Genomic DNA, 25,083 nt, shown 5'->3' on the forward strand with positions numbered 1-25,083 from the left:
ATAAATAAAGAAACTTGTGGTCTATAAAAATAAATTAAAAAGAACGTAAACAATTAAAGTAGTCTTAACAAAGTCTAAAAAACGTTATTTCTGAGATAACCAACAACCTATGAATCAGCAAATATTTCATTAAATGAAAATCTTGAGATTATTAATCGTGCAAGATTCTTCATCTTATCTTTGTATTATCAATTATACAAAGTGAAAATAAACTAATTTACTAATTTTTTTTATTGAAGATTAAAATTCTTTTAATGCATGAAATATTACAATCGGATAAACAATATAAAATACATGCAAAAAATAGAATAAAATCATTTATAATCTCTCTTTCCCCTTGGGCAAGATAAAAATATTACACCAACTCGCAACCAAGCAAGTAGACACCTCCACAATGTATCCTGTTAATTTAATTGACCTTACCAGTTGCTTAAACATTGGCAGGGGAGCATGGATACAATGTGCTAGAATCTAGATTCTATATGAGCCTATGTAGGGGTTAGAAGCATAATTTTAAAGAGCACTACATGGTTTTTCTTCCCTGTTCCTCTTCACCAGTCGTTTTTCTTCTCTGTTCCTCTTCGGCAAGTGCCACTTTCTCCATAGCATGTTGGCTAACCTCTGCAGCAGCCTTGGCAATTGAATCACATGTGATAGTCACCCATGAAGCCCCTATGGATACATACTTGTTACTGATTACAGCAGATTTGGCAACTGCCGAATTAACTTGCTGGGAGACTTGATAGATTTGATCCACTTTTTGAACTTTGTCGGAAGTTCCAACAGCTAATGCTTTACCTAGAACATAACCCTTTTCAACAATGCTACTAAATACATCTTTTGTTTTAGTGAGATAAGAGTCAGCTACATATGTTGCAGCTCTGTCTTCTGTGGCCTGAAAACACATCGCATTCACAACTTCTAAATTGGGACGTTATAGGTTAAAAATTGCACATGGAAATACAAATCCTTACCAGATGTGGAAATGAAGCAGTGGGAGCCAGAGTGATAATTACAGTCAGGTCAAGTAGCTTTGTGCCCTGTAAACTTTAAATGTGTCAAGCTGCAAGTCCACAGGAATTGCTATACCAAAAAATTACAGTAAATCTATAGGAAGTGACAATTTGTTTGTGTAGGCTAGTGCATTTTCTATCAAGCGTGTTCAATTTACAGCTAGTCCATTGAAACTGTTATAATGTGAACAAAGTTACCTTAAAGGATTATTACTGTTTACCCATTTCAATACGATTCCTAAGAAAAATGCATCTTAAAAAAGGTTTTGATAAATAAGAGGAGAAACCAATGTTACAACAAAAGTTAGTTCAACATATTTATGGCACCCAATGGGTTAGTCCTATGCAATTGCTACTCTACATCAAAACTGTTTTCAGAGTCGAACACGGCATCTAATGAATTAGTCTTATGCAATGACTGCTTGGTTCTAGCTCTAAAAAACTTTACCAGTTGCCTTATACACTGGCATAGCAAGTACCTAAGAAACAATATTAACTTCAACTTTGTGAAATCAAAATTAATTTGATCAAATAGAATGAAAGTATTGAGTTTCAAAAACCCATCACAAAATGGGAAAAAAATAATAACAAAAAACACATAATCCCAGATATCTGAAGTGATTTTTTTGACAATGCAGGCTTATATGCCTTACAAATTAGTATATGTTCTAATAATTCTCGGGGTGAGCCAGAGTCGAACCCGGGTGTCCCGGGACAACAGAGGATATGACCGCCACTTGGGCTATCCAATCGTGCTCAATATCTGAAGTGATTTTAATGAGAATAGAACTATACCTTTCTTTGATGAAGAGTGTGAGCCGACAACAGTTATATTTCGGCCAGATCAATGCAAAAATTAGGAACACAAAATTGATAACATAAAAACATAAATCAATTTCATATAACATAGACAATGTTAATACATGTTAGCAAACTGAAAGTATATGAAACTCTCACCAGAATGTTCCAAAGGTGGTGTTGTTTGACCAAAGTTTCGGTTGATGCCTGACATTGCAGGCAAATAGTCTATATTATAGTTTCATCGAACATTGTTTCAGAGGAAATTTCTGTATCATATATTCGAGAGTCAATATATAAAATTATGTTCTTGATTCCTTTCTATCTAGCATAAATTATAATTGTTATACGAATGAAAGAGGGCCCAAGCACAAGGCAGATTACCTTTTCAAATGCAGCACCCATTTCTATTATACTATACAAGAGTATGCGTGCTTATTACTGTTAAGTGGAGGTCTTGCTTAAAAAGCATAAGTTAAGAGTAATAATAGCAGTATATGCATGTAATCTACAAAATGATGCAATCACCTATATTATCTACCGAAAAAAGCTTTCTAAGTGCAGCAACATGAGAATCCCCTATCTGTATATTCGATCAATAAATCAAGCAATGTCAAATAAAATTCAAAACTTACCTATGTTAGACACCCATAAACCAAGAGTCGTAACGATATTGAAAAACCTCAATAGTTGTTGATCTCTGTCAGACGCCTCTTTTTTGCTCGGATCAATCCTAGACGCTGGAAGAGTGAAGGTTTTTTACGAACGTTTCTTGCGAGAATCAGAGGTCGAGGAGAGCAATATACAGAGAACTACAAAATTCAACTTTCTTGCAGTTGGTGTACTGTCTACAAAATCCCCTACACTATCATGATTAAATGCAGGTGAAGATAAATTAAACCACGTGAGAGAAGAACGCTTCATGGTACATTATTTAGATGCATCAACATATTGAGAAATCTGGAAAAGAATGATTGAGATAAGGCAAACGATGACCAGATATTGATTGACTATTAAAAACACAACTATTTCCGGAAGACTTGAAAGCCGTAGATATATCATGACCTGCAACGGAACACAGAAATGGCAAGCAAAGGGACAAAAATAAAATTCCTCAATCAAGAACAAAACTAACAGAACTGAGAAAAAACTGTAAAGCGGTAATCACACAAAAACATGAATCAATTTCATATAACATACATAACAAAGCAAGAAATTCAAAATTGTTGAGTGAAGGTTGTGCAAACCTGAAGTTTTTTCCACCAGAAGAAAGGAAAGTATGTATACTCGCCATAATTTCCGCCAGCAGTTACCCCAACTCCTCGTAATTAGCGTGAAAGAAACCGCAGAGAACTGGGCAAAACCCAGTAAAGAAACACCGACCCGATGGTAAGCACCTCTCGTACAAATCGTATAGGAGAAGTCCGGGTCAGATCCGATGGGTAATTGAAGATCCACAAAAAGGGAAAAATACTAAAATGCCCCAGAACATAGTGAACGCCTAAGAAAATGGAGGGGTAATTTCAGTAAAAAATAAAACCTAGTGCTAGCACAAATTTAGAATATGTTGATGTTGATTGATGTTGATGTTGATAAATATAATAAAATATAGTTTAACATATAATTAATAAATATAAAAGGAAATTAGTTTATAATACAATGGGACTAAATCTTATAAGAAGTATTGTAATATATTTGTGTGTGTGTGTGTGTGTGTGTGTGTATTTATGTATTTAAGTTGCTATGAGTTTTTATTTTTTTTCTGTATAATTTCTTTAACGACACAAACAATGTATCAATAGAAACATACATAATATTCCATTCCATCACTTAATTATAATATATAGTAACAAATTCCAGGATCAAGAACATCACTTCCAGGGACTGCATTCAATCGATTCTGAACCTCATTGTCCGTGTCATAAACATATAATTGACAGAATTTAGGTGTTTCATCATCTTTGGGCTTCAGACTTCCAATCATGTGATAATTCTGTCCACAAAGCTTGAAGCAGTAAGGCCCTCCTCCATTGTTCAATCTACGATCAATTTTTCCACCGAGAGAAGTAAACTGAAATATGGAATTGTAGGCTCGAATATTCAGCCTAAAATGTTCAGACTTCTCACCGCCATGCAGAAGTGATGCAAGATATGCAGGAGGTGGCCTCTCAGGGGGTAGCTGCACCTAACCGTCCTTGCAGCATATAGAAAAGGTGGGTGTGCTGTTTTTTGATGACTTATTATTCCTCTCTTCATTCCACATTTGAGCCTTGCACTTTGCACATACTCTGTCTGGCTTACCAAGATTCATATATCCAACCCACAAGTCTATGGAAGTCATAAAATACGACAAAACAAACCAACTTGCTGAATTAGCATAACGACGCAGTAAATCGACTACAGATGCAAGAAATTGAAGGCAAGACTCATGAATGCGAAGGTCAGTATTAGAAAAACAAAATCAGGCATGAAATATATTGACAATAACCTTGTCTTGTGCTATGAGGACTCGGTGTAAGAGGGCGTGGAGCTGAAAGCAACATCAAACTTATTAAAGAGATAAGAGATACAGATTATTTGGAAAAAATCAATATATTTAATGCTAAAACAATCAAATTTAATCTGCACATCATGTGCTGGATTACAACAATTTTGAGGCCCATGTTGGTGGTATTAGTGGCCCGGCTGCCACATATGTCCGCACCGGCACATTAGGCTCTGGCAATAATTATTTGTATAAAGAAAGCAAAATATATAAAGATGCTGAAATTATTGATGATATTTGATATTGTGTATATGTTTATTGATGATATCTGGCTAAAATATCATAAAAGCCACATTCAAAAAGGCTATTCAAACTGACAACATTAAGAAATGAGAATACATATAGCCTAATAACATTGATAGACAGAATCAAAAATCTTAGCAATGAACTCATCATCTAAAAATATAAAGCTTGACTCTAAGAGCAAGAGGAACAAATAATGGTAATAATTATTATCATGTATTATATAAGCATATGATTATATACGGACTAAATCAAAAATAACCAAATCTATTGTACATACCAAAGATCATACACATATATTTTGTTTAGAAAATTTCAAGAACAACAAAGGATGAACAAATCAAAACATGGAAGGACCTCCATAGCCTGCCTCTTCGGAGGTGGCAAAACATATTTGTTTGTTGTGTCTTTCAAAACCGTATCTGCAATAGGATACAAAGGAGTACATCGAAAACCACACAACAAATATCTTACGACTTGCTAAGTATTTAAATTGGATTTGAATGTGACAAATAACAGATGGGATATAATTACAATACAACAAAGGAGAACAGAAAATCTAAACACATAAGTAATTTAGGGGATAGAACAAAGAAAAATTCACCATGACCACGTGTTGGGCGACTCTGAGTTGGTGCTTGGATTGCCAAACAGTTTTCTCCTGTCAAACCTTCAAAGTAAACGGATAATTTACATGATGTAAAGCCCAAGAACAAACATCCAATATTTTACGAAAACATAACATAAAGCATAGTTACCATTCAATCTCGAGGAGCAGTGTCAAATATTTGCTTGGTATTACCATTGGAATTAGCTGCTTGAAATTGGCATCACACCAATAGGATAAATTTATTAACATCAGACTCATTTTTGAGTCTATATTCACATCACCTGAATTTAAATTGCCTTTAAAATGATAGTATAGCCTTTAACAATCGTGTATAATAGCAGGCCTTTGCTTTTGACCCGTAAAATCACTTATAATAAAATCATTATCTGAAATTGGAATATTCCCTAAAATAACTATCATCCTTACTTTGAATGCGGAAGTCATCTTCTTCATTGGTGCATTTTATCAAACACTTGATGTAATTGTACAGGAAAACAGATTCAACAACATTCCAAGGTGTAGTGATCCGTGGCAGAGCAAGAATAAGATGCAAAGCACACACAACAACAGTTCCAATGAAGGAAGGACAAAGCAGGCTTACCGGTACCGCCGGAAGGAGATGACGGTCTTCGTGGAATGGATGCATTACTTGCAAATCCCAAACATGGCTAAATACGGAAGACAAACAACAAATCGGAAAGCGGATTCATCGACAATGAATGTCTGAAAACATACCGGACATGTCGTGTGCAGCCTCGATGTGCTCTGTGACTGATTAGAGAAGGAAGAAAAACGTGCTGCAACTACTCCACAGATTGTACGCCTGAGATCACGTCTCAAAAATATCAGTAATGATTTTTGAGAAGTAGATTATAGGTTGTTCTTGGGAAGAAGAAAGTAGATGACGGATTGTTATTGGAGAGAAGATCAATGAGCATCAGATGCATTCATGAAAATTGGTTATCCTGGGACGAAAACAGAAGATGGTTTCCACGGTGAAGAATTTGAAGTGAAGAATTTGAATTGATGTTGGTGAGATAATGGAAGCTAAATTGGTGAGAGTATGGGAGGAGGAAGTTACAAAGTGATGCTTGTATATGGGTTAACGTGGTTCAAATTGCTAATGATTTGATTAAAAAATGGGTATGGGTCAGATAACCCATTTTACAGGAATGTAGGTAGAAAAGTAACTGTTGGGTCGGTTTATATCCATCTGCTAAATGGGCATTAGCAGGAATTTAGAATATATTGATTGATTGATATTGATTGATATTGAATATTGATTGATTGATATTGATTGATATTGATAATTGAAACTTATGTGGTTGTTTTTAGTTGATTTTAATTTGTATTTCGAATTTTATAAACAATGACAATTTATTATGTAACTTTAAATAGATTTTTCAAAGTTACATTTGTTACGGATACGATTACAAATGTAACCACCGTAATTTTAAAAAATATATACTATATTATTGCAATTTTTATTTGTAAGTTAGTATATTTATAAATATTTTTAAACAATTATAATATTTTTGCAACAAAATTCCTAGACTTAAGTATTTAACAAAAAAAATCCCATATATAATTGTTGTTGCAAGAACACAATAGAATCACACGACTTGAGCGAGTGAATTTTTTACAACATTATCCATGTGTTTAGTTTTTCTATGCTTGGTAAATTTGTAAATAAAATTAACTTGGCTTTCATTATTACGGGTAATTACTACAATTTAGAATTCATTTTTTTTTAGATTTTAATTATGAAAATCTATTTAAAATTTAATGTTCGGGTTCTCGCCCTAACCTAATTCATATATCTCATCTAACTCTAGTCGTGTAAACTAGAAATTGGGGGCTAGGCATTTCCACCTTCCAATTTTATTCTCCTCTCAAATCCCTACTCCATTCTCAACTTATACCAAATAAGCCCCGACCCAGATCTGATAACTTTTCATGAAACCAGAGCAAAAAAGATGAAAAACAAGAGAAAATAACCCAGACTGCACTAGAAAAAAAAAAACCCAGCCTACTGCAATCAGTCATTCATCTAAAAAATCCAGCAATGTCAACAAAACAAAAGACATAACATTCCTTGTTTAAAGAACAAAGACAGCATAAATGTGTATGTTTTAACCAAAAGATTATCCATCAACATTCATGGCTGTATGCAGATGACGACCAGCCATAGATCTTAGAACTGCTGAAGACCTGAAATACAAATGAATGAAAATAAGCCGGGATTCTCCTGTTAAATAGCTGATTATGACATAGGAATGTAAATATATATACATATATATATATGTGTGTGTGTGTGTAGTGATAGTTTCTTGAAAGAGAAGAAAAACTCATTGTATTTATCTACTTGAAGAGAAAGTATTACAATTGAATGAATGAAAAACGGTACAGGCAAGCTCGAATATATACAACTCTAAAGTCTAAAGTAGTGGAGAGCTTGAACTAACTTTTGGTGGAAAACTAACTTAAATAATACAGCTCAAGTGACAGCTGTAGAAGCTGTGGTGCTGTTGCTAGTATCACTGATACCCCCCCTCAGGGTGGGAGGTGAAGAACTATGAACTCCTAGCTTGGATTACAAGTCTTTGAACTGAGCAGAAGGGATGACTTCAGTAAGAACATCAGCTAATTCACTTGTGGTAGGAAGATAAGTGAGTTGTATTAAACCCTCAAGAACCTTTTCTTTGGTGAAATGGCACTCTATTTCTATGTGCTTTGTGCGCTCATGAAAGACTGGATTGCGGGCAATATGTAGTGCAGATTGATTATCACAGTGGATTGTGATAGGTTTGAGATTAGAGAGGCCTAATTCTTCAAGTAATCGCACTGTCCAGACAACCTCAGAGGCCGCTGCAACCATGGCTCTATACTGAGCTTCAGAGGATGACCTTGAAACAGTGGATTGCATTTTAGATTTCCAGGTAACAGGAGAGTTGCCCAATAAAAAGCACATAACCAGTGATAGATTTCCTTGAATCTGGATAAAAGGCCCAATCTGAGTCTGAAAAGGCCCGCAGAGTCAAGGAATCCGCAGCTTTGAGAAGAATACCCTGGCGTATGGTTGAATTAACATACTTTAAGGTATGCATTAGAGCAGCATAATGAGACTCTCTGGGTTGTAGAAATTGACTCAATAATTGGACAGTATAGGCAAGATCAGGTCTGGAATTGTTTAAAAAATTGAGTTTACCAACTATAGACCTGTAAAGCTATGGATTGTCAAGTAAATCACCATCTGAAGCTTGTAATTTGAGATTTAAAGGCAGAGGAGTAGCAGCTTTGGCATTAGAATCAATGGAAGCATATGACAGCAATTCCTTAGTAAATTTCCCTCGACTGGAAACAACCCCTTCTGGGATATAGGTAAAGCTCAATGCCCAAAAAATAGTTCAACAATCCCAGATCTTTAATACTGATGGTGGAGTGAAGATGAGCCTTGAGAGCATCTATTTTTGCAATGTTGCTGCTTGTTACTATGATGTCATCAACATACACAGCAACAATGGTGATATATGTAGCATCTTTACATAGAAATAAGCTGTAGTCAAGTTTGGACTGATAAAACCCTTGTCTGATTAATTCTTCTACCGGCTTGGCATTCCATTCTCTAGAAGCTTGTTTGAGGCCATATAAAGATTTATTTAACCAGCAGACCTGGCCTGGTTTATGAGGAATACCATCTCGAACCTTCATATAGAACTCTTCTCTTAAATTGCCATGCAAAAAAGCATTATTGACATCTAATTGATATAGATCCCATCGTTTATGAGCAGCCAAAAAGATCAAACATCTAACAGTATTCATCTTAATGACAGGAGAAAAAGTCTCCTGATAATCAATCCCATACTTTTGTGTGAACCCCTTTACCACCAATCTGGCTTTGTACCTTTCTACAAAGCCATCTGCCTTAAGTTTTACCTTGTACACCCACCTGCAACCAATTGCCTTTTTTCCTTTGGGTAAATCACATGAAGTCTAAGTGTTGTTGTTTTCAAGAGCTTTGATTTCATTATTTATAGCATCCTGCCATAAAGGATTCGCGGATGCTTCCAAAAAACTTGAAGGTTCAGTAGTGGCCAAACTCTATGATAAGAATTGGTGATGAGAAGAAGGTAACTCTATGCTAGAAACCAAATTGCACCAATGATGAGAGAGTGATGAAGAGGCTATGTTACAGTGGTAGTTGTGCAGATATGATGGAGGATTTCTGATTCCGGTAGAATTTCTATCAAGTGGTGGAGTAACAGATGTGCTAATATCACTGATATTACTAAAATCATAAGTAGTAGTATCATGTGAATAATGTGAAGTACTGGGAGGAGGTGTTTCAGTAGAAGTATCTGATGAATTGTGAGGAAGTTCTGTTAACCATCATCATGAATTGCAAAAGTAATTTTAGGCAGAAAATTTGTGATTAATATGACAAATGAGATTTGGAGGATAAAAGGTGAAATGGAAAATGTTTTTCATGAAAAATAACATCCCTAGAAATTGTTACTTGGAATGTGTTGAGATCCAAAACCTTATACCCTTTAGTATGTTTGAGGATATCCAATAAACACCATAGGTGTACCTCTAAGTTCAAACTTAGTTCTGTTGACCTTATTTGCAGCAAAGTAGCACAGACAACCAAACATCTCAAAGTATCAAGAACAACAGCAAACTTAAAGATTCTAAAATAGGGTGTCTGATTTTGTATGGAATTGAGGGGCATTCTGTTAATAAGATAAGCAACACAGAGAACACATTCCCCCCAAAATCTAGCAGGTAACTGAGATTGAATGTACAGAGACCTGGCAGTTTCTAACAAATGTTTGTATTTTCTCTCCACAACACCATTTTGTTGTGGAGAATAGCCACAAGTCATTTGATTAATAATGCCTTTCCTTAAGAACAAATCTTTCATTTTACCAGATGTAAGCTCTAGAGCATTATCAAATCTGACTGTTGGAACATTAAAATGGAAGTAATTGTAAACATAATTGAGAAAATGCTCAAAGATGTAAGAAACAACAAATTTATGTTTTAGAAGATGAATCCATGTGAATCTACTAAAATCATCAACAATGGTCAAGAATTGGTTACAACTAGATGGAGTTTTGACCTTGTAAAGTCCCCAAACATCAATATGCAGTAATTGAAAAGCAGCAGTAGTTTTAATACTACTGTGAAGAAAAGAAGCTCTGGTAGTCTTAGCTAGAGGACATATATGACAAATATGACTATTTACATTAGACTAGATATTAGAAGAAGGAAACATCAGCTTAAGTTGGTGAAATGAAATGTGACCAAGCCTCATATGAAGAATATCAGCAAATTCAGAGTGTGTAGAAGTGAAACAGGCCTTCTTGTATGGTGAAGATGGATCAAGTGATGCTTGTAACTCATCTTGAACCACACTGTACAAGCCATTATTGATCTTACCAAGAAGAATCAAAGGACCTTTCAGAGAATGGTCCCGAAGAAAATAACAATCAGCATTAAAGGTCAAATGACACCTCATATCTTGACAAAGTTTGTGAGCAGAAACAAGTCTAAAAAGTAAACTAGGAACATGTATAACATTTTTGAGTAAAATGTTATTAGGAATGAGAACATTCCCAGTATGAAGGACAAGTGCTTTACTACCATCAGGCATTGTAATAAAGCTATCAATATCTGAAACTACTTTATAATCACAAGAATCAACCAAATTATGTGATATATGGTCAGTTGCACCAGTGTCTCATATCCAATCATGATTGGATGAAGACAAAATATAGAGAGTACCTGTCAAAAGAGCAGTGTGATGAGGAACAATATTTTCATCAGAATCAGACATTGTGCTTTTGGAATATGTTGAACAGCTGATTAAACTGTTCCACAGAGATTGGTTCAGAAGTGACTGCAGGAACTTCTTGACTTGTAAGTGTGGAATCATTAGAAGCAGGATCAACAGATGATTGTGAGAATGCAACAACTTTTCTGTCCTTAAAGCCTTTGAAGTTAGGTGGAAATCCATGAATTTTAAAGCATCTATCGATGTTGTGGCCAGGCACTTTGCAGTGAGTACAATAGTAATTGGAACCAAGCTTGCTAGCTGATTTCTTGTTCCCAAAGTCAGTTGAATTTCCTTTGGCATTAGTCTGGTTTGAGAAAAACTACTTGGAATTATCTTGAGATGATACATTGAACCATCTTTTGTCAGCCAGAAATGCTAGTGAATCAGATGAGTTTTGTTCTTGAGAAATCTCTTTGTGCCTTTCATCATGAGCAAAGAGTCTGTAAGCCTGAGAAACATGAGGTAATGGTTGCATCATGAGTATATTGGCCCTAATTGCAGCAAAGTTGTCATTCTTTTGAGTCAAATTATTACAGCAAGCACAATTGTGGCAAGTGCAGGCAGGAAGTGGATTAGCATATGAAATACGATCCCAAAGTGTTTTCATAGCAGTGAAAAATGCTGAAATGTTCCGAGAACCTTGAGATGCCTTTGCAATTTTCTGTTCTAATTCATAAACCTGAGCCATTGAGGCAAAACCAAATCTATCCTCCAAATCGCACCAAATATCCCTAGCAATTGGCAAGAACAACACGCTTCTAACAATTGTTTCATCAAGATTAAAAATCAACCAAGTCATCACCAAATCATTACAAATCATTACATCTAGACCAAAACTTGTATTCAAGAGATGTGAGATCTAGTATAGGTACTGAACCATCAACAAACCCTAGCTTATTCTTAGCAGAAAGAGTCAACATCATTGAACGTTTCCTTTTGTTAAATCCATTGCCATCAAATTTAACAGAAACAAGTTGCGCTGAAGACACATCTGAAGGATGTATGTAATAAACGCTTGACGGATCTTGGTTGCCAGTAAGATTCGTAATACTCATGATAAAGAAACAAGTAACCACGGGTAATATCTCAAAATCAATTTGTAAAACACAAACGATGCGGATAAAGCAGAGCAATAGCAGAAATGACAAATCAACAATCGGTTGCTGGAAACAAGCAAATCAGGCAAGAGAAATGTGAAAAACAAAGCAGAAAGGAACAAAGTTGATCCGCTAGTGAAGAATCAACTGAAAATGCTAACTCATAAATCACATCGAAATATATCAAATATGGTATGGAAATTGATTGTTGCGATGAAGAATACAGTGAAGTCGGATTTCAAAAAAAATAGTGAAACCAATTGACGGGAAAGATCAAATTAAAAACGAAAGGATTCTATTGAATCATGTGTGAGAGGGTAGAAGTTTATTGTGTGTGATGAATTCTAAGGGGGCCACTAGATGAGATTGATCTAATGGCTTAAATTAGTTTGTAGTTTGTATTTTACTTTTGGTTTGTATTTGATCACTAGCCTATATATATATATATATAAGCAAGTGTTCAAATACAAACTAAAAACTACAAACTAATCTCAGCCATCAGATCAATCTAATCTAATAGCCCCTAGAATTCACCACACACAATAAATCTGCACCCTCCCGCACATGGAATCCCTCCATTTTTAATTTGAATTTTCCCGTCAATCGGTGAACTTTTTTTGAAATTCAACTTCACCATATTTTTCTTCATCTCCTAACGATCGATTTCCATACCATATGTGCTATACTCCCTCCATCCCAATTTAAATGAGCTTTTTGCTCATTTCACACATATTAAGTAGTATTAAATGATTGTTCTTTTTTCCATCTCTGCCCATATTTATTGTGTTGACTTTTTATAGTCTTAGCTAAATGGTACATTAGAAATGATAAATAAGAAAGGGTAAGAATGGAAGATTGTTGATAAATGTTCATTTAAAAAAGAAAGCTCAACTATTTTGGGATAAATTTTTTCCTCATAAAGGTCATCTAATTTGGGATGGAGGGAGTATTTCGATGTATTTTATAGAACTTTTTATTTCAGTTTAAGAAGGATTTGTAGCGAAGCTAGACCATATATATATATATAGGATAATGATCAAATACAAACCACTAAATGCAAACCAAGAGAAATTAGGCCTATATGACATCACCCACCCCTAGAGCCACTCAATCCACCTCGGGCTCACTACAGCCTTGCTAAGACTCCAAACAGGACCCAGAGGGTCCCTGGACAAGCTCAGGAGCCAATACTTTACCCCAGCCCTTCCCACTAGGGCCCACCCCTGTCCACTAGGCCCCACCGACGCCTTGCCACCTTGGGGTCCGTTCTCGGGACCCATACTTTTAAAAGCATTGGTTCGCATTTGGGTTTGTATTTAGTAGTTTGTAATGGAGTAAAAGGGGTCATGTTCCACTTAGAACCCTTTGCCTAAGAACTCTCAGAACCTTCTAGCATTAATAAGGGTTCTGCAGCAGAAATGCAAAAAGTGTCGTGACCCTGGAGAGAGTAAGATTCTATATATATATATATATATGGTAGCACTCTATAGCATACCCTCTTATATGGAGTTACGTAGCACACCATTATAAATATATACATAATATATATTCTATTATATTTTTTATGAAATATAATTGCAAATTTTAATTATTAAACCGAAAACGAAGTTATACAATTTTTTTATTCCAAAGATCATCTAAAATTATGCAATATCTCAACATGATTCTATAACAGAATAATAATCATCCAGAATTATTCTGTTGTAGAATCAGTTTCGAAAATATACTTTTTTTAATCAAATTTTAAGTGTTAAATTACTTAAAATAGATTTATTTTATAATATTCTATATTAGAATAACGTTTTATATGTATTCAATAACAGAATTTATAATAAAATTGATGATTTATAGTGGCGCACTATGTAACTCCATATAAGGAGTCCCTCTCTGGAATGTTGGCCTATATATATATATATATATATATATATATATAGAATCTTACTCTCTCCAGGGTCACGACACTTTTTGCATTTCTGCTATAGAACCCTTATTAATGCTAAAAGGTTCTGAGAGTTCTTAGGCAAAGGGTTCTAAGTTCTTTCTATTTTTATTATAACATTATGAAGTGTAGTAACTTGAAACCTGTTTGCCATTCCCCAACACCCTGTTAATATTTTGTTTTCTTTCCAAGAATCAGAGACAAAATATGCATTCATCTCAAGATGCATATTCAGTATATTCTTTTATGAAAGCATGCATCTCAAGAATGCGCACCGGTGTGATACGCATTCCCAAGATGCGTATTTCTGGTTTCAAAAAAACAATAGAAAAAAAATTTAACATGTGTGATACGCATTCCCCAGATGCGCATCCCGGTTTTAAAAAAAAAAATAAAAAATTAACAACATGTGCATCCCCTCCTGAGGGTGGGTACACTTATTCAATATGCGTGTTCAAGGGGTTAAAGGCAACTTCTTATGAATGGGTACTTTGGGAATTGGTTTTCAGAATGGGGTATTTAGGGCCAAGTGGCCAACACATACTCCCAAAATTATATTTGCAACTTTCGTATCTATCTTGTAAGAGAATAGCAAACTAGACAATACTCAGTACAGTGTTCCCAATTTAGACGCCCAGAAAATAGCAGAGTAGGGAGACTATGAAAGTGATTATTAATATTTAGCTGGCTTTTGTAAATTATAACTCAAGATAATCTATACTCATAAATATCATGCATTTGCAGAATAGCAAACTAGACAATAAGCAGGCAACAATTTTATAACATATCCAGGTAAGAAGCCTATATTGATTATTCAGGAAATTATCGCAAAATCAAAAACCGGAAGTAATATCTCTTCATTCATTAGCGCCTTAATGGCAGTTGCTAAAACCGGAATATCTATCTCTTTATTCACTAGCTCATACTATTAAAAAGTTGAGTTACCTTATAATACGCGGATTCCTTCATGAGCTGCATTCACAATCTTATTTTTTTCTCTGATTTAAAAGAACAGAAATCAATAAAGCCATTTAGTAACATCTTCTGAGATAAATCCAGGAGATAATTTGCAAGATTTTATTATAAAGATCAAATAGCTTCATGAAGTCACTTAAAACACTTACCCGCCTTTCCTTTTTTGCCTTTTGGTGCCAAATTTTCTGAGGCATTAGCATCATCTGGTTTTTTTGTTCCTGATTTAAGTAAAAAGGATATGCAAATCTAGATTAATAAAGACCGTCAGAGAGAACAATCCAGCTTGCAATGGCCAGATCAAAAAGGCCAGATGAATTTAATGTAGACGTACCTTCTTTCTCCAGCTTATTTAAATCCTCCACAGCTGCTTGCATCGCATAAAAGGATATTTTCTTCACCTGAACCAAAAAAATAATATTAATATGATAATTATATAGTATATATACTGTGTCGAAGATGTATGTTAATACAAATATTATAAGCAAACACTTTATGCATTAATTACACAAATTTTGTAGTACAACATTGGGTGATCCATATAATACGGTAACATACTTCCAGTTTGTCCTCCTTGGCTCTGTGATTTGGCGGAAGGGTGCGAATTTCCTCTGCTAACCGGATGCATTCATGTACATTCTCCGGCGAAACAAAGTCTAGTGCAACCTTTATACATGACTGCAAGAAGAAATTATTAGTGTAGAGTTTAGTCAGTCAACTATTACAGGTAACTTTAAACAGAAAGAACTGCAAAGATGTATCAAGTACGTCTCTGAAGACTCATATCATAGGTAAACGAAGAAAAGTATGATGCAGTGTGTATGTTTATTTAAGCGGTCTTATTTATGAAAATAAGGAAATTAAGCAAGAAAAAAAAAGCTAAAGAAAACAATTATCTGTGGGGTGAAGAAAATATACTGTTAAGTCATACTTTCCTTGAAGATGACTAAGACCGTATGCATCTTCAAAATAGATTAAAACTGTATGCTTATAATTAATATAACATGTGTCAATGCAAAATAGTAATCACTCTGATCGAAGAGAAGCATTTTTCTTAAGAATGTACAGCTTAACCTGTAATATTTTTCATCATCAGGAACAATCCAGATTAGGTATGGTACTGTGAGCTATCATCCTAACTTAATCGCAAAGGGTACTGTATCTATTCCTAGGATGCTCAAAATCTTTTTGATGGGTATATAGGATCACGTATGCGTGCATTTAATTTGCACAGGCCAACTTCAGACTTTACACCTACACGCAATGCGCATGCCTTTGCAAGATAATAAAGAAATGAGCGGGGTACTCACCCGCACCGCCCACATAATCATATATATATATATATATATATATATATATATAAATACATACATAAACACAAATGTGTGTGTATTATATATGTCATGTGCCTTATAAGGAAAAAGAAGAAGAACAAAGTCATTCTTGTGGGGCCTGCCCATATTATATGTGTGTGTAGAGTGAGAAAGATAGTTTATGGTATGTAAACCTTCAACGAATTTGATTATATTATGTTATTGCAATGGGTCTTGAAGAAGAACGGAAATAATATAATATAAAACCAGCAGATTGCCAACATCATGGTTATAAGGCTATGGTTTTCCGGTGTCAGAATTATACACTGGGCGGTGTTTTATGGCCCAAAATAGTGAGTGGTATAAATTTGAGTGTTTTGGTGAATCATACAGTGCTGTGGGATCAAGTTAGTAGCTCAGGGGCAACAAGGGCACCATATCTTTATCCCGGGTTTCAATACCAGCTTTGCTTTTACAACCTTGCACTCATATCTCTTATCCAGTTATCCCTAATTATATTTTGTAGGAACCTTTTCTATCCTTCTTATGACATACAATTTATATGTAATACTCTGGAATACTTCATTGGCAAACACACACACACACACACAACTATGTGATCAGGTAGATGCCTCAACATGTAATTTATTTTTTCTATTTATGCTAGTAAGAAATACTATTAATCACAAATTAGCAAAAAAAAAAAAAGGAATACTATTAATCACAATGATTCCTCCCTTGAGATTTCCATTATTTAAAATTAGTAATAAATATTAGTAGTTAAATCTATTGAGCATTAAAGAAAGGCCCCAACAATTCTGACCACTTTTTAAACTGCAATTATTCAGTTACATATACCTTCAAGGAAAAGAAGAAGCATAAGCATTTTTATACATGATAAAGTAATAATAATTTGTTAAAACTAAGTTCATATAGTAGTTTTTTCAAAAACACATACAGCTATATAAAGCTAGAAGCTACCTTCAACAGAAGGCAAAACCTTTAATTTGGTAAAAGAAAGACCCAAATGGCAATATATATCTACCTTCAAGTTTCGAACCTGGTGCGGACATCCAGCAGGTATAAATACTGCATCTCCTTGTTTTTGGACAAATGTCCATGGCTCTACATCTAAACATATCAAACATGAATCGTTGCACGGACAATAGAACATATATGTGTAGCAGTTAACACCATAAATGCATGTTAAACTAACCATATTCTTGTTTGAGCCTTCGCTTGTGCTCCATGGTTAAGTAAAACGTCTGGTCATGAATAGGATGAATTACCTGTAACATCAAACAAAAGTATTTACAGAAGCTCAGATATATCAAAATTAACAAGTTATGAATCATCAGCTTTCTCTTAGAATGAACACATATGGAAGCAAACATGGGATGCATAGCAATACAATACACTGGAGAGGAGTTTCCATGAAAACTATAACGAAATATACAATAACACATACATTTTTGGGAACAAAGCCATGTATGACATTTTGAAACAATTCTTAGCAGTTGCTTTAAGTAAATAAACAAAATAGTTGGTACATGGTAAAGAGATGCTGTTACGAAAACATACTTCTGATTTCCTTCCTGTTGCCTAACAACTAGCTTACGGGTGTCTCCCTTGTCCCTCCGCTCTAAGGCAATTCAGAATATAAAATACACAACTTGGTAACTGTTTTTACAAAGATCTTCAACAAGTACACATAGATCGATTTTCTTTCCTTTGCCACAAACCACATCATTAACTAATATCTACAACATAGATACTGTCCATACTTCCTCTAAATAAAGTAGATGGTTTATTAATTAAGTGAATCTGTTTAGAGTCTGGAATATCAATAAAATTTAACTTCTTTATGTATCTTCACATAAATAGTGTGTTCCTCATATAAAAAGATTCAAAATTCACCTTAAGTCGCTAATTAGTTTGCTTAAATTCTCTGGTTCAAGATCACCATAAATCACACATCAAGAATCTTATCATCAAAAAAAGCAAGATAAAGATTTCTGTTGATCAAAGATCTAAACTTCTGGTAATTTACAATAGCACTTGAAAACGGGAAATCTAGGCACTGTCTTTACCTGATCTAGAGGCAGGCAGTATACATGTCTGAATTCTTTGAAATACTTCCTTAGATATTCTTCCAGTTTGGAAGAATCTTCCCTTCTAAATATGTCCCAGAGTGCACCTCCCTCTGGGTGTTCAATTCCCTCAATTTTGTTATCCAAAATTCCAACACTACTATTCCCTGAATATTCATCCAGTTCACTTTTCTTGTCACGGACATCTTGACTCACAAGCGTCCGGTTGATAGCTGCATTTCTCTTCATTTGAACATTAGTGATATCAGTAGATCCCTGGCCCAATTTCACCTCAGAACTTTGAATTGTCCCATTTGGTGCACCTGTCATTTCATTAAGTTCCTCTTCCTGCTTTTCCATATCAACTGCTATCTGTTCTTCTCCAAAAAGTTCCCTTTTATCCTGGGAAATGTGCTTTTGTTTAATCTCCTCTATCATGACCTGTTGGGCAGATGTAAACTGTACTTCTTGGACATGGGTAAGCACATTGACCTGCACAATCACATATAATGTTCAGCAATCCACAAACCACAAAAAGAAGTGTATATGTATTTATCCCCATAAATTGACACCATCAAGGACACTTCTTTAATATTCTTTTGTAATGCTTCACGCTCAAAATAAATGCTAATTCAAACAACCCTGCCCTTTACAGCAATGGTATTTTCATAAGATAAACTTACGAATACCAAAAAACAAGCGTACCGCATCAGACATGTCACAATGAAGCTTCGTCACAGAATCACCACGACCAAGCTCCTCAGCGATTCCATAAGCGATATATGTTTTAGGCCCCATATCCGGTTTCAAGGACTTTTCCGGCAGCTTGACAGCAAGATTTAGATAGCCGCTCCGGGAATTTGTATATTCTTTAAATGGCAAGCTACTGAGGAACTCAGCACCATGACGCGGCAAGTGTTCATCGAATGAACTGGAAGGAGGCCAGTCTTTCAACTTCAAGATAAGAGGCCACCCAGCATCATCAAGCTGACCTTCCCGATAACCCTTGAAAAAATGGTGGGCATTAACATCTACCTACACTCCGTAGAGCAAGTTAATAATTAGCAAATCACTGACGCAAGAAAATGCAAAAAGAACCTTATTCAACCAGATAGAAAGAGAAAATAGGGCACTGAAGAAGAAAATACCAACTGACCTCGCACCAGTCTAAACAATTAATGGCAACAACATCCAAAAGCTGTGAATGATTTAAGTTTTTGATCTGACGGAATGCACGCCACATGACCATAGGTTCCCAACTTAAACCACATGTTAACTCGAGCACATTATTGACAATAACAGGTTCGCCCTTGAGCCAGTGGTACTGAAAATGACTCAAGTCTTTAGACTCAAGTTCTACAGCAGTTGGACTGTACAAATAATTGTCACTGCTATCTTTCCGAGATGCCGCTTTCAGTAACTTCGATTTTTCAGTGCCAATTTCAGAAGCTGAATTGAAACAGGGGCACCGCTCTCCAGTAGTTGCTGGAACAAGTTGGTATTTCTCTGACAATTTCTCAGCTTCAACCAGCAATGTGGAAACTGAATCTTTATGTAAACACTTCAACTCTAATATCCCTTCCCCGCAACCGCCCAAAGTTTTGTGGGGACAAGGGATGTTACCATCTTCATGAGATTTCCACTTCAAAAAATCCTCGCGATTAGTTTCATCTGGTGTGCGCATTGTAGGCTTTGATTCACCTTCACCATGCATGTATTTGGACCCTGGGTCCACAAATTGAAAATCCAACTCTTCATTAGAGACTTTTAGGCAACCATCACGGAACTCTCGACAGCAAGTCAGACAAAGATCATAAGCACAACTTGTACAGCTTCTGTGAAAATCAGCAATTGAAGTTTTACAATAGTCGCTGCAACAAATATTCACAACATTAATTGCTTGGGAACGCCAAGAATATAGCTTTGTAGTAATATGAGATGACTTCTGTAAGCTTACCAATATATACGTTCTCCCAAACTGCAATTTGCCTTTTGAACCTTCAAATCTGACAATGATAACCCTGTGCAGACAATTAGCAATTTTAGCATCAATCTTTCCCTCATTTCATATGCTAAATCCAATTTTAGTGATTCATACATCATGGTGAAGAAAGTAAAAATGATTGAAAGAAATAAAAGTAACAAGCCTAGCTTGGACCAATAAATAAGGAGAGGAAAAAAGACAAAAACAAGATAAACATTTTTATTATGTACGCAGTTCTACCATATTCCTCTGCCAAGATGAATCCACAAACTATAATTATTAAATTCACCCTTTTGTTACGGGAACTCTTGCAAAGAAATGATTAAATAATAGATATGGTGCTTTAGAAAAATTCATAATAGTAGCACAGTCGTCATAACAAAATAAATTTGGTCACTGAATAGCTGGAGCCATGGGAAATACCTTGAATTTTAGCTTCTATGGCCTTCTCCTTCATTTGTTCCTCATTGAATTGTTTCAGGAATGGAAGAAGCATGGGAATAATATATTTAGAGTATTCAATTTTTTCTTCTTCAGTGAATTTCAAATTAAATTTTTCCTTGTCCTACACATAAGTTTAAAATACCAACAATGTGAGCTTAGAATTAAAGGAGAGCATTGATAGCCATTCAATGATGAGAACCAAAAATACTTACTTTTTTAGGCACTTCTAGCCGCAAACAACTTTTACAGTTACAGTTTACTTGACAAACAGGGCACATCTTGGCAAAATCATACTCTGTCATCTTTGGGTACCTACATACAGATATACATGTATGACAGTGAGATGAACCTGTCTAACAATGATAAACTTGAAATCCATAATAAAATCGCTAGACAAACTGAACATATGATACAATTCCTGCATTTCACGGCCTTAATGCAAGGAGCAAATGTTCAATAAAATCACACAAAAAAAATACTAAAATAATATCTCAACAAAGAGAGCTACCAAGTCGTCATGCAGGGAACACAGTAACGCTTCCATATACAATTCTCGCATTTTACAGTCCGACCTTTGTCGTTCCTCTGGCACTGATGACACATGTTGGATAGCGGTTCCCCCTTTAAGATAATAACCAAGATTGTATAAGCATAAAGGTAATCGAGTTAACAATCACTAATAATATAAAAATAGAAAACAAAGCATACATTTTCGTCCGTCTTTCCACCACCCTTTGCCTTTTTAAGAGCATCAGCACCCTTGCAAGCTGTACTAGTAGCATCTCCTTCTAAACTAGCTGACTCATCATTACCTCTATCACTTTCCTTCTTTTTCGGACCCCTAGTCATCTTACAATTCTCCTCATCATTTGTTTTCATTGAACTTTTTCTGCGTCTCTTCTTTGGCTTAACTTCATCTTCCTCCTGGAAATACTTTTCGACAAATTCATCATACTGGTCCTTAATAACCAGTTTTCTCTGCCTAAGATTTCTCCTCGGCACACTCTCTTCTAAATTCACTTTCTTTTCCTCAACGCTTCTTTTAGTTAACTCCTTCTCCTCCTGTCCTTTTTCAATAGTCTGGTCACCATCACCATCCCCTTCAATTCTCCCTCCTTTCCCCTCACAATTCTCAACCACCACCTCCTCTCCCTCCATCAAATCACCCCCTTTTTCCAATACCCCACCTCCATTCTCTCCTTCCTTGCTCCCCATCTCTCCCAACAATCCAACACACCTCAATCAAATCCCACCCACAAAAAAAGATCTTTCAGAATCTAACAAACAAAATCAAAATTCACAACTTACAAAAAGAGGGTATAGTCTTATAACTTCCAAATCATATATGCAAATTCATCAAACCAATTGATACAAAAACATATATGTACACCAAACAGAAGCACTTACAAAGCAAGAAACGAAACTTTCAGAAGTCCCAACCTTTCCTTGTACTGTAATAAGAACCCTTCCTTCCTTGTATACTGCACTCCGGTGCTAATTCTACTCGGGCTTAAGAATTTTATAATATGTGTTGTACAGACATAAAATCGTGGAACATAAAAGAGACTACGAAGATTCGAAGCTGGGGAGGCGGACGCTCAAGCAAAATAGAGGGTGCGCCAAGCAAACAAGAGGGTGCGCCAGAACCACTTGGGCCTGGGCTTAAAAGAATAAATTGTAATAAAATAGATTTTGAAAACCCAAAATAAAATGAAAACCCAAAAGAAAGGTAAAGCCCAAGTAGATTAGCACCTTAAAAATCAATGGAAAAGCCGTCGGTACTTCAACCGAAATATGGACGCAGTTATATAATCAATCGTGTTTCTTAACTATGACAAAAAAAATTATGTTTTTTAACTCCTTACAAAAAATTATTATTATTATATTAAAACTGAAAATATTAATAAATTTATTGGTCGGTCGAGTTTTATCGGTCGGTACTATTCTACGGTCTCCTTTATGTATTTCGTGTATTGATATATCTTTTTATTATCAATTAAGTCAAAATATTTAAAAATTTGATCAGTATGATCAGTTTGAATTTCAATTTAATTTAAAATATAAACGCTAAAATTAAAAATGTTATAAATCATTTATGCATGGCACCGGTTATAAGCTAGTAATTCAATAATATCTTAAATACTCATGCCACTCTGCTCTCTTCCCCTCGGTAGAAATCCAATTTGGTATCTTAAATATTCATAATTTCGTAATAAAAAAATCAAATTTTCTTATATAATTATATATTCAGCGGGATTGGTCATTTCATGGCTGGTTTGGTTTGATGTTGTACAGATTATACAGTGGGAGTGGAGGACACATAAATCGACAAAGTTCTGTAATTTGTTTGGTGTTTTGAATGCAGGTTTTTGCGATGTCAACAATATATAATTTAAGCAATGCTGATAAATTAGGGAATATAAGAAGGTTAGAACTCAGAGCACCGGCAAAATCAAGATTGGCCGGAGCATCCACCAAGAATATGCATTCATTGTGTTTTCTTTAATATCCTCTTCCAACGAGATTTTAATCAAAGATACTTGAGCTCTTCTTTTGCAGCTAAGTATTTTGCAACCAAGCTCTCTGAATAACTTCAACTATCAAGTTCCAACTTCTATATTTCACTGGTTTAAAATGTCAACTAATTGCATAACCTTACTTATTGGTACTAGTAATTTACATGTATACAATTAATATCAAACGAAAGAAAGCATGTGGTAGCTATACATGCTTAATTCTCATCCACAACATAGAACCTTCTAGATTTTTTGTTCCCCCACCTACCAGAAGATCCAATTCTTGTCAACTCCATTCCTTCTCCCACAGGCAATGTCACCACAGATTCAACTCCTTTCTTCCCCCTAACAACTTCACCAAAACTCCTCTCACACACCTTACTATTCACCACCACAACCGACCCTTTCGAGTCCATGTCAATATTCTTGAACAATTTCACATGATCTTCAAATTTCCCATCTATAACCGCGAAGTCCATCTTCCTGTAGCGCTTGATCAGCTCGCACGGATCTCCCACCACGATTCTCATCACCTTTTTTAAATCGGCAATGATGTGGTCATAGCTTTCGAGCTGTCTGCATATGATTTTGTCGATGTTTTCGCGGTGAGGGACGATGCAAAACACTCGGCCTCCGGTTTGTTTTGCAGCGACGGCTAGCGCGATAGTGAGAGAGGAAATGCCTTGGGTGGTCACTTCCACCATGAGCTTGGCTTGGTTTCCGGCTGCTAAGGCGGATATCAATTCCATGCATTCGGGTTCAATGAGGGGTGGTCTGTTTTCAAGACTGCGCTTCTGGTTCTTAACTTTACACTGCAAATCAACACAAACAAAACAAATTAACTTACAAATAATTTCTAACTCCGTTTCGCAACATGCACTTCATTTCAAATAATTAAATTATCAGCTTCGTGACAGTATTTGAATATCCTGGATTTCAAATAATATTTAAATCTAACTTTTATAAATGAAAACCCTGAGAATTAACTTAAGACTTACAAGGTGAAGAGTGTTCAAGTAAGCATTGGTCGCATCTTGAGAAGACCACTCCATTGACAAGGAATTGATACAAAGAAAGCTGCAAAAATATGTCTTAGAAGGTATATATGAAGTGGAAGATGTTACAGGTTTGTTGCTAGAGGATGTTGAGATATACACAGACTGCGAAGGATATTTATATCGGTTTTTCTATGGTGTGCCCAAGGGCACACACTAAGCACTAAAACTTATAAATTTGGGAGATTTTGATTGGCTTACACTCTTTAATAATGATGGCCCCCCTTGCATTTACAACAACCACACCAATCAAATCCCTCCAATTTTATAAATGTTAGTGCTTAGCATGTGCCCTTGGGCACACACTAGACAAACCCTATTTATATATAGGGCTTGCTGAGGTTTAGATATGTAGGTAGACAAAGAGGGATGGAGAAAATATATAAATAATAAACCTAGAGGAGGTGTGTGTAAAATGACGCATGTGTCCTGTAATAAGTTATGATACGTGGCGGTAAATTTGCATGTAGGTGTGACTCGTGGCGGCCTAGAAGCGCTTGCATGTGAAACAGTGATGAGATGGTGTTTATTTTTATTTGACAAGGAAATTTATGGAGATGTTTGTTTTTATGTAAGCTTTTTTGGTATGCGGTCCACGAGGAAAGGGACAGCTACTGCTCCTGCT

General features: G+C 35.4%; 3 protein-coding genes across 22 annotated transcripts; all 3 read right to left on the minus strand.

Annotated features, from left to right (window-relative positions):
- Window positions 1-218: 218 nt before the first annotated feature.
- Window positions 219-6,382, minus strand: LOC108218354 (uncharacterized). 15 transcript variants are annotated; one of them, XR_010290881.1, is made up of 7 exons: window positions 5,811-6,370; window positions 5,204-5,269; window positions 4,300-4,341; window positions 3,059-4,139; window positions 2,447-2,876; window positions 975-1,040; window positions 221-895 (listed from the first exon to the last, which is right to left on the minus strand). XR_010290881.1 is itself a non-coding variant. In XM_017391270.2 (5 exons), exons 1-4 carry the CDS (start codon window positions 5,853-5,855, stop codon window positions 4,311-4,313), a joined length of 450 nt encoding a protein of 149 aa, XP_017246759.1. In that variant the 5' UTR covers window positions 5,856-6,382; the 3' UTR covers window positions 3,603-4,139; window positions 4,300-4,310. The 15 variants fall into 15 exon arrangements, 2 of the variants coding, with proteins under 2 accessions (XP_017246759.1, XP_063947098.1); XR_010290878.1 differs by adding an exon at window positions 4,957-5,021 and having other exon boundaries at window positions 5,204-6,370; XR_010290879.1 differs by having other exon boundaries at window positions 219-895; window positions 3,059-5,021; window positions 5,811-6,374.
- An 839-nt stretch (window positions 6,383-7,221) lies between these two features.
- Window positions 7,222-22,519, minus strand: LOC108218474 (lysine-specific demethylase JMJ25). 6 transcript variants are annotated; one of them, XR_010291353.1, is made up of 17 exons: window positions 22,295-22,509; window positions 21,596-22,164; window positions 21,396-21,508; window positions 21,100-21,199; window positions 20,867-21,008; window positions 20,417-20,480; window positions 19,616-20,330; window positions 19,165-19,494; window positions 18,460-18,951; window positions 17,586-17,658; window positions 17,415-17,500; window positions 15,615-15,734; window positions 15,391-15,457; window positions 15,209-15,277; window positions 15,030-15,082; window positions 10,997-11,779; window positions 7,222-7,420 (listed from the first exon to the last, which is right to left on the minus strand). XR_010291353.1 is itself a non-coding variant. In XM_017391430.2 (16 exons), the coding sequence occupies exons 2-15, from the start codon at window positions 22,100-22,102 to the stop codon at window positions 15,063-15,065; spliced, it is 2,898 nt and encodes a 965-aa protein (XP_017246919.2). In that variant the 5' UTR covers window positions 22,103-22,164; window positions 22,295-22,509; the 3' UTR covers window positions 7,222-7,420; window positions 15,030-15,062. The 6 variants fall into 6 exon arrangements, 4 of the variants coding, with proteins under 4 accessions (XP_017246919.2, XP_017246916.2, XP_017246920.2 ...); XR_010291354.1 differs by lacking the exon at window positions 7,222-7,420 and adding an exon at window positions 10,229-10,669; XM_017391430.2 differs by lacking the exon at window positions 10,997-11,779.
- Window positions 22,520-23,475: 956 nt separating this feature from the next.
- Window positions 23,476-24,789, minus strand: LOC108218210 (uncharacterized). The gene is made up of 2 exons (XM_017391126.2): window positions 24,402-24,789; window positions 23,476-24,215 (listed from the first exon to the last, which is right to left on the minus strand). Exons 1-2 carry the CDS (start codon window positions 24,453-24,455, stop codon window positions 23,619-23,621), a joined length of 651 nt encoding a protein of 216 aa, XP_017246615.1. The 5' UTR covers window positions 24,456-24,789; the 3' UTR covers window positions 23,476-23,618.
- Window positions 24,790-25,083: the final 294 nt, after the last annotated feature.

Source organism: Daucus carota, chromosome 4, assembly GCF_001625215.2.
Source record: "Daucus carota subsp. sativus chromosome 4, DH1 v3.0, whole genome shotgun sequence".
In the NCBI taxonomy this organism is placed as follows: domain Eukaryota; kingdom Viridiplantae; phylum Streptophyta; class Magnoliopsida; order Apiales; family Apiaceae; genus Daucus; species Daucus carota.

Excerpts from the sequence above, each read along its gene's own strand:
- LOC108218474 (XM_017391430.2), bottom strand. The coding sequence starts at position 22,102 with ATGGGGAGCAAGGAAGGAGAGAATGGAGGTGGGGTATTGGAAAAAGGG. Across the intron at positions 17,659-18,459 it reads ACTGCCTGCCTCTAGATCAG|GTAATTCATCCTATTCATGA; the intron begins GTAAAGACAGTG and ends TTGATGTTACAG. Across the intron at positions 15,735-17,414 it reads ACCAGGTTCGAAACTTGAAG|TCATGTATAAAGGTTGCACT; the intron begins GTAGATATATAT and ends TTCTTCTTGCAG.
- LOC108218354 (XM_017391270.2), bottom strand. The coding sequence starts at position 5,855 with ATGCATCCATTCCACGAAGACCGTCATCTCCTTCCGGCGGTACCGGTA. Across the intron at positions 5,270-5,357 it reads CTGCTCCTCGAGATTGAATG|GTTTGACAGGAGAAAACTGT; the intron begins GTAACTATGCTT and ends TTTACTTTGAAG. Across the intron at positions 4,342-5,203 it reads TCGCCCAACACGTGGTCATG|CTCCACGCCCTCTTACACCG; the intron begins GTGAATTTTTCT and ends TGTTGCTTTCAG.
- LOC108218210 (XM_017391126.2), bottom strand. The coding sequence starts at position 24,455 with ATGGAGTGGTCTTCTCAAGATGCGACCAATGCTTACTTGAACACTCTT. Across the intron at positions 24,216-24,401 it reads ACTTGAACACTCTTCACCTT|TGTAAAGTTAAGAACCAGAA; the intron begins GTAAGTCTTAAG and ends GTTGATTTGCAG.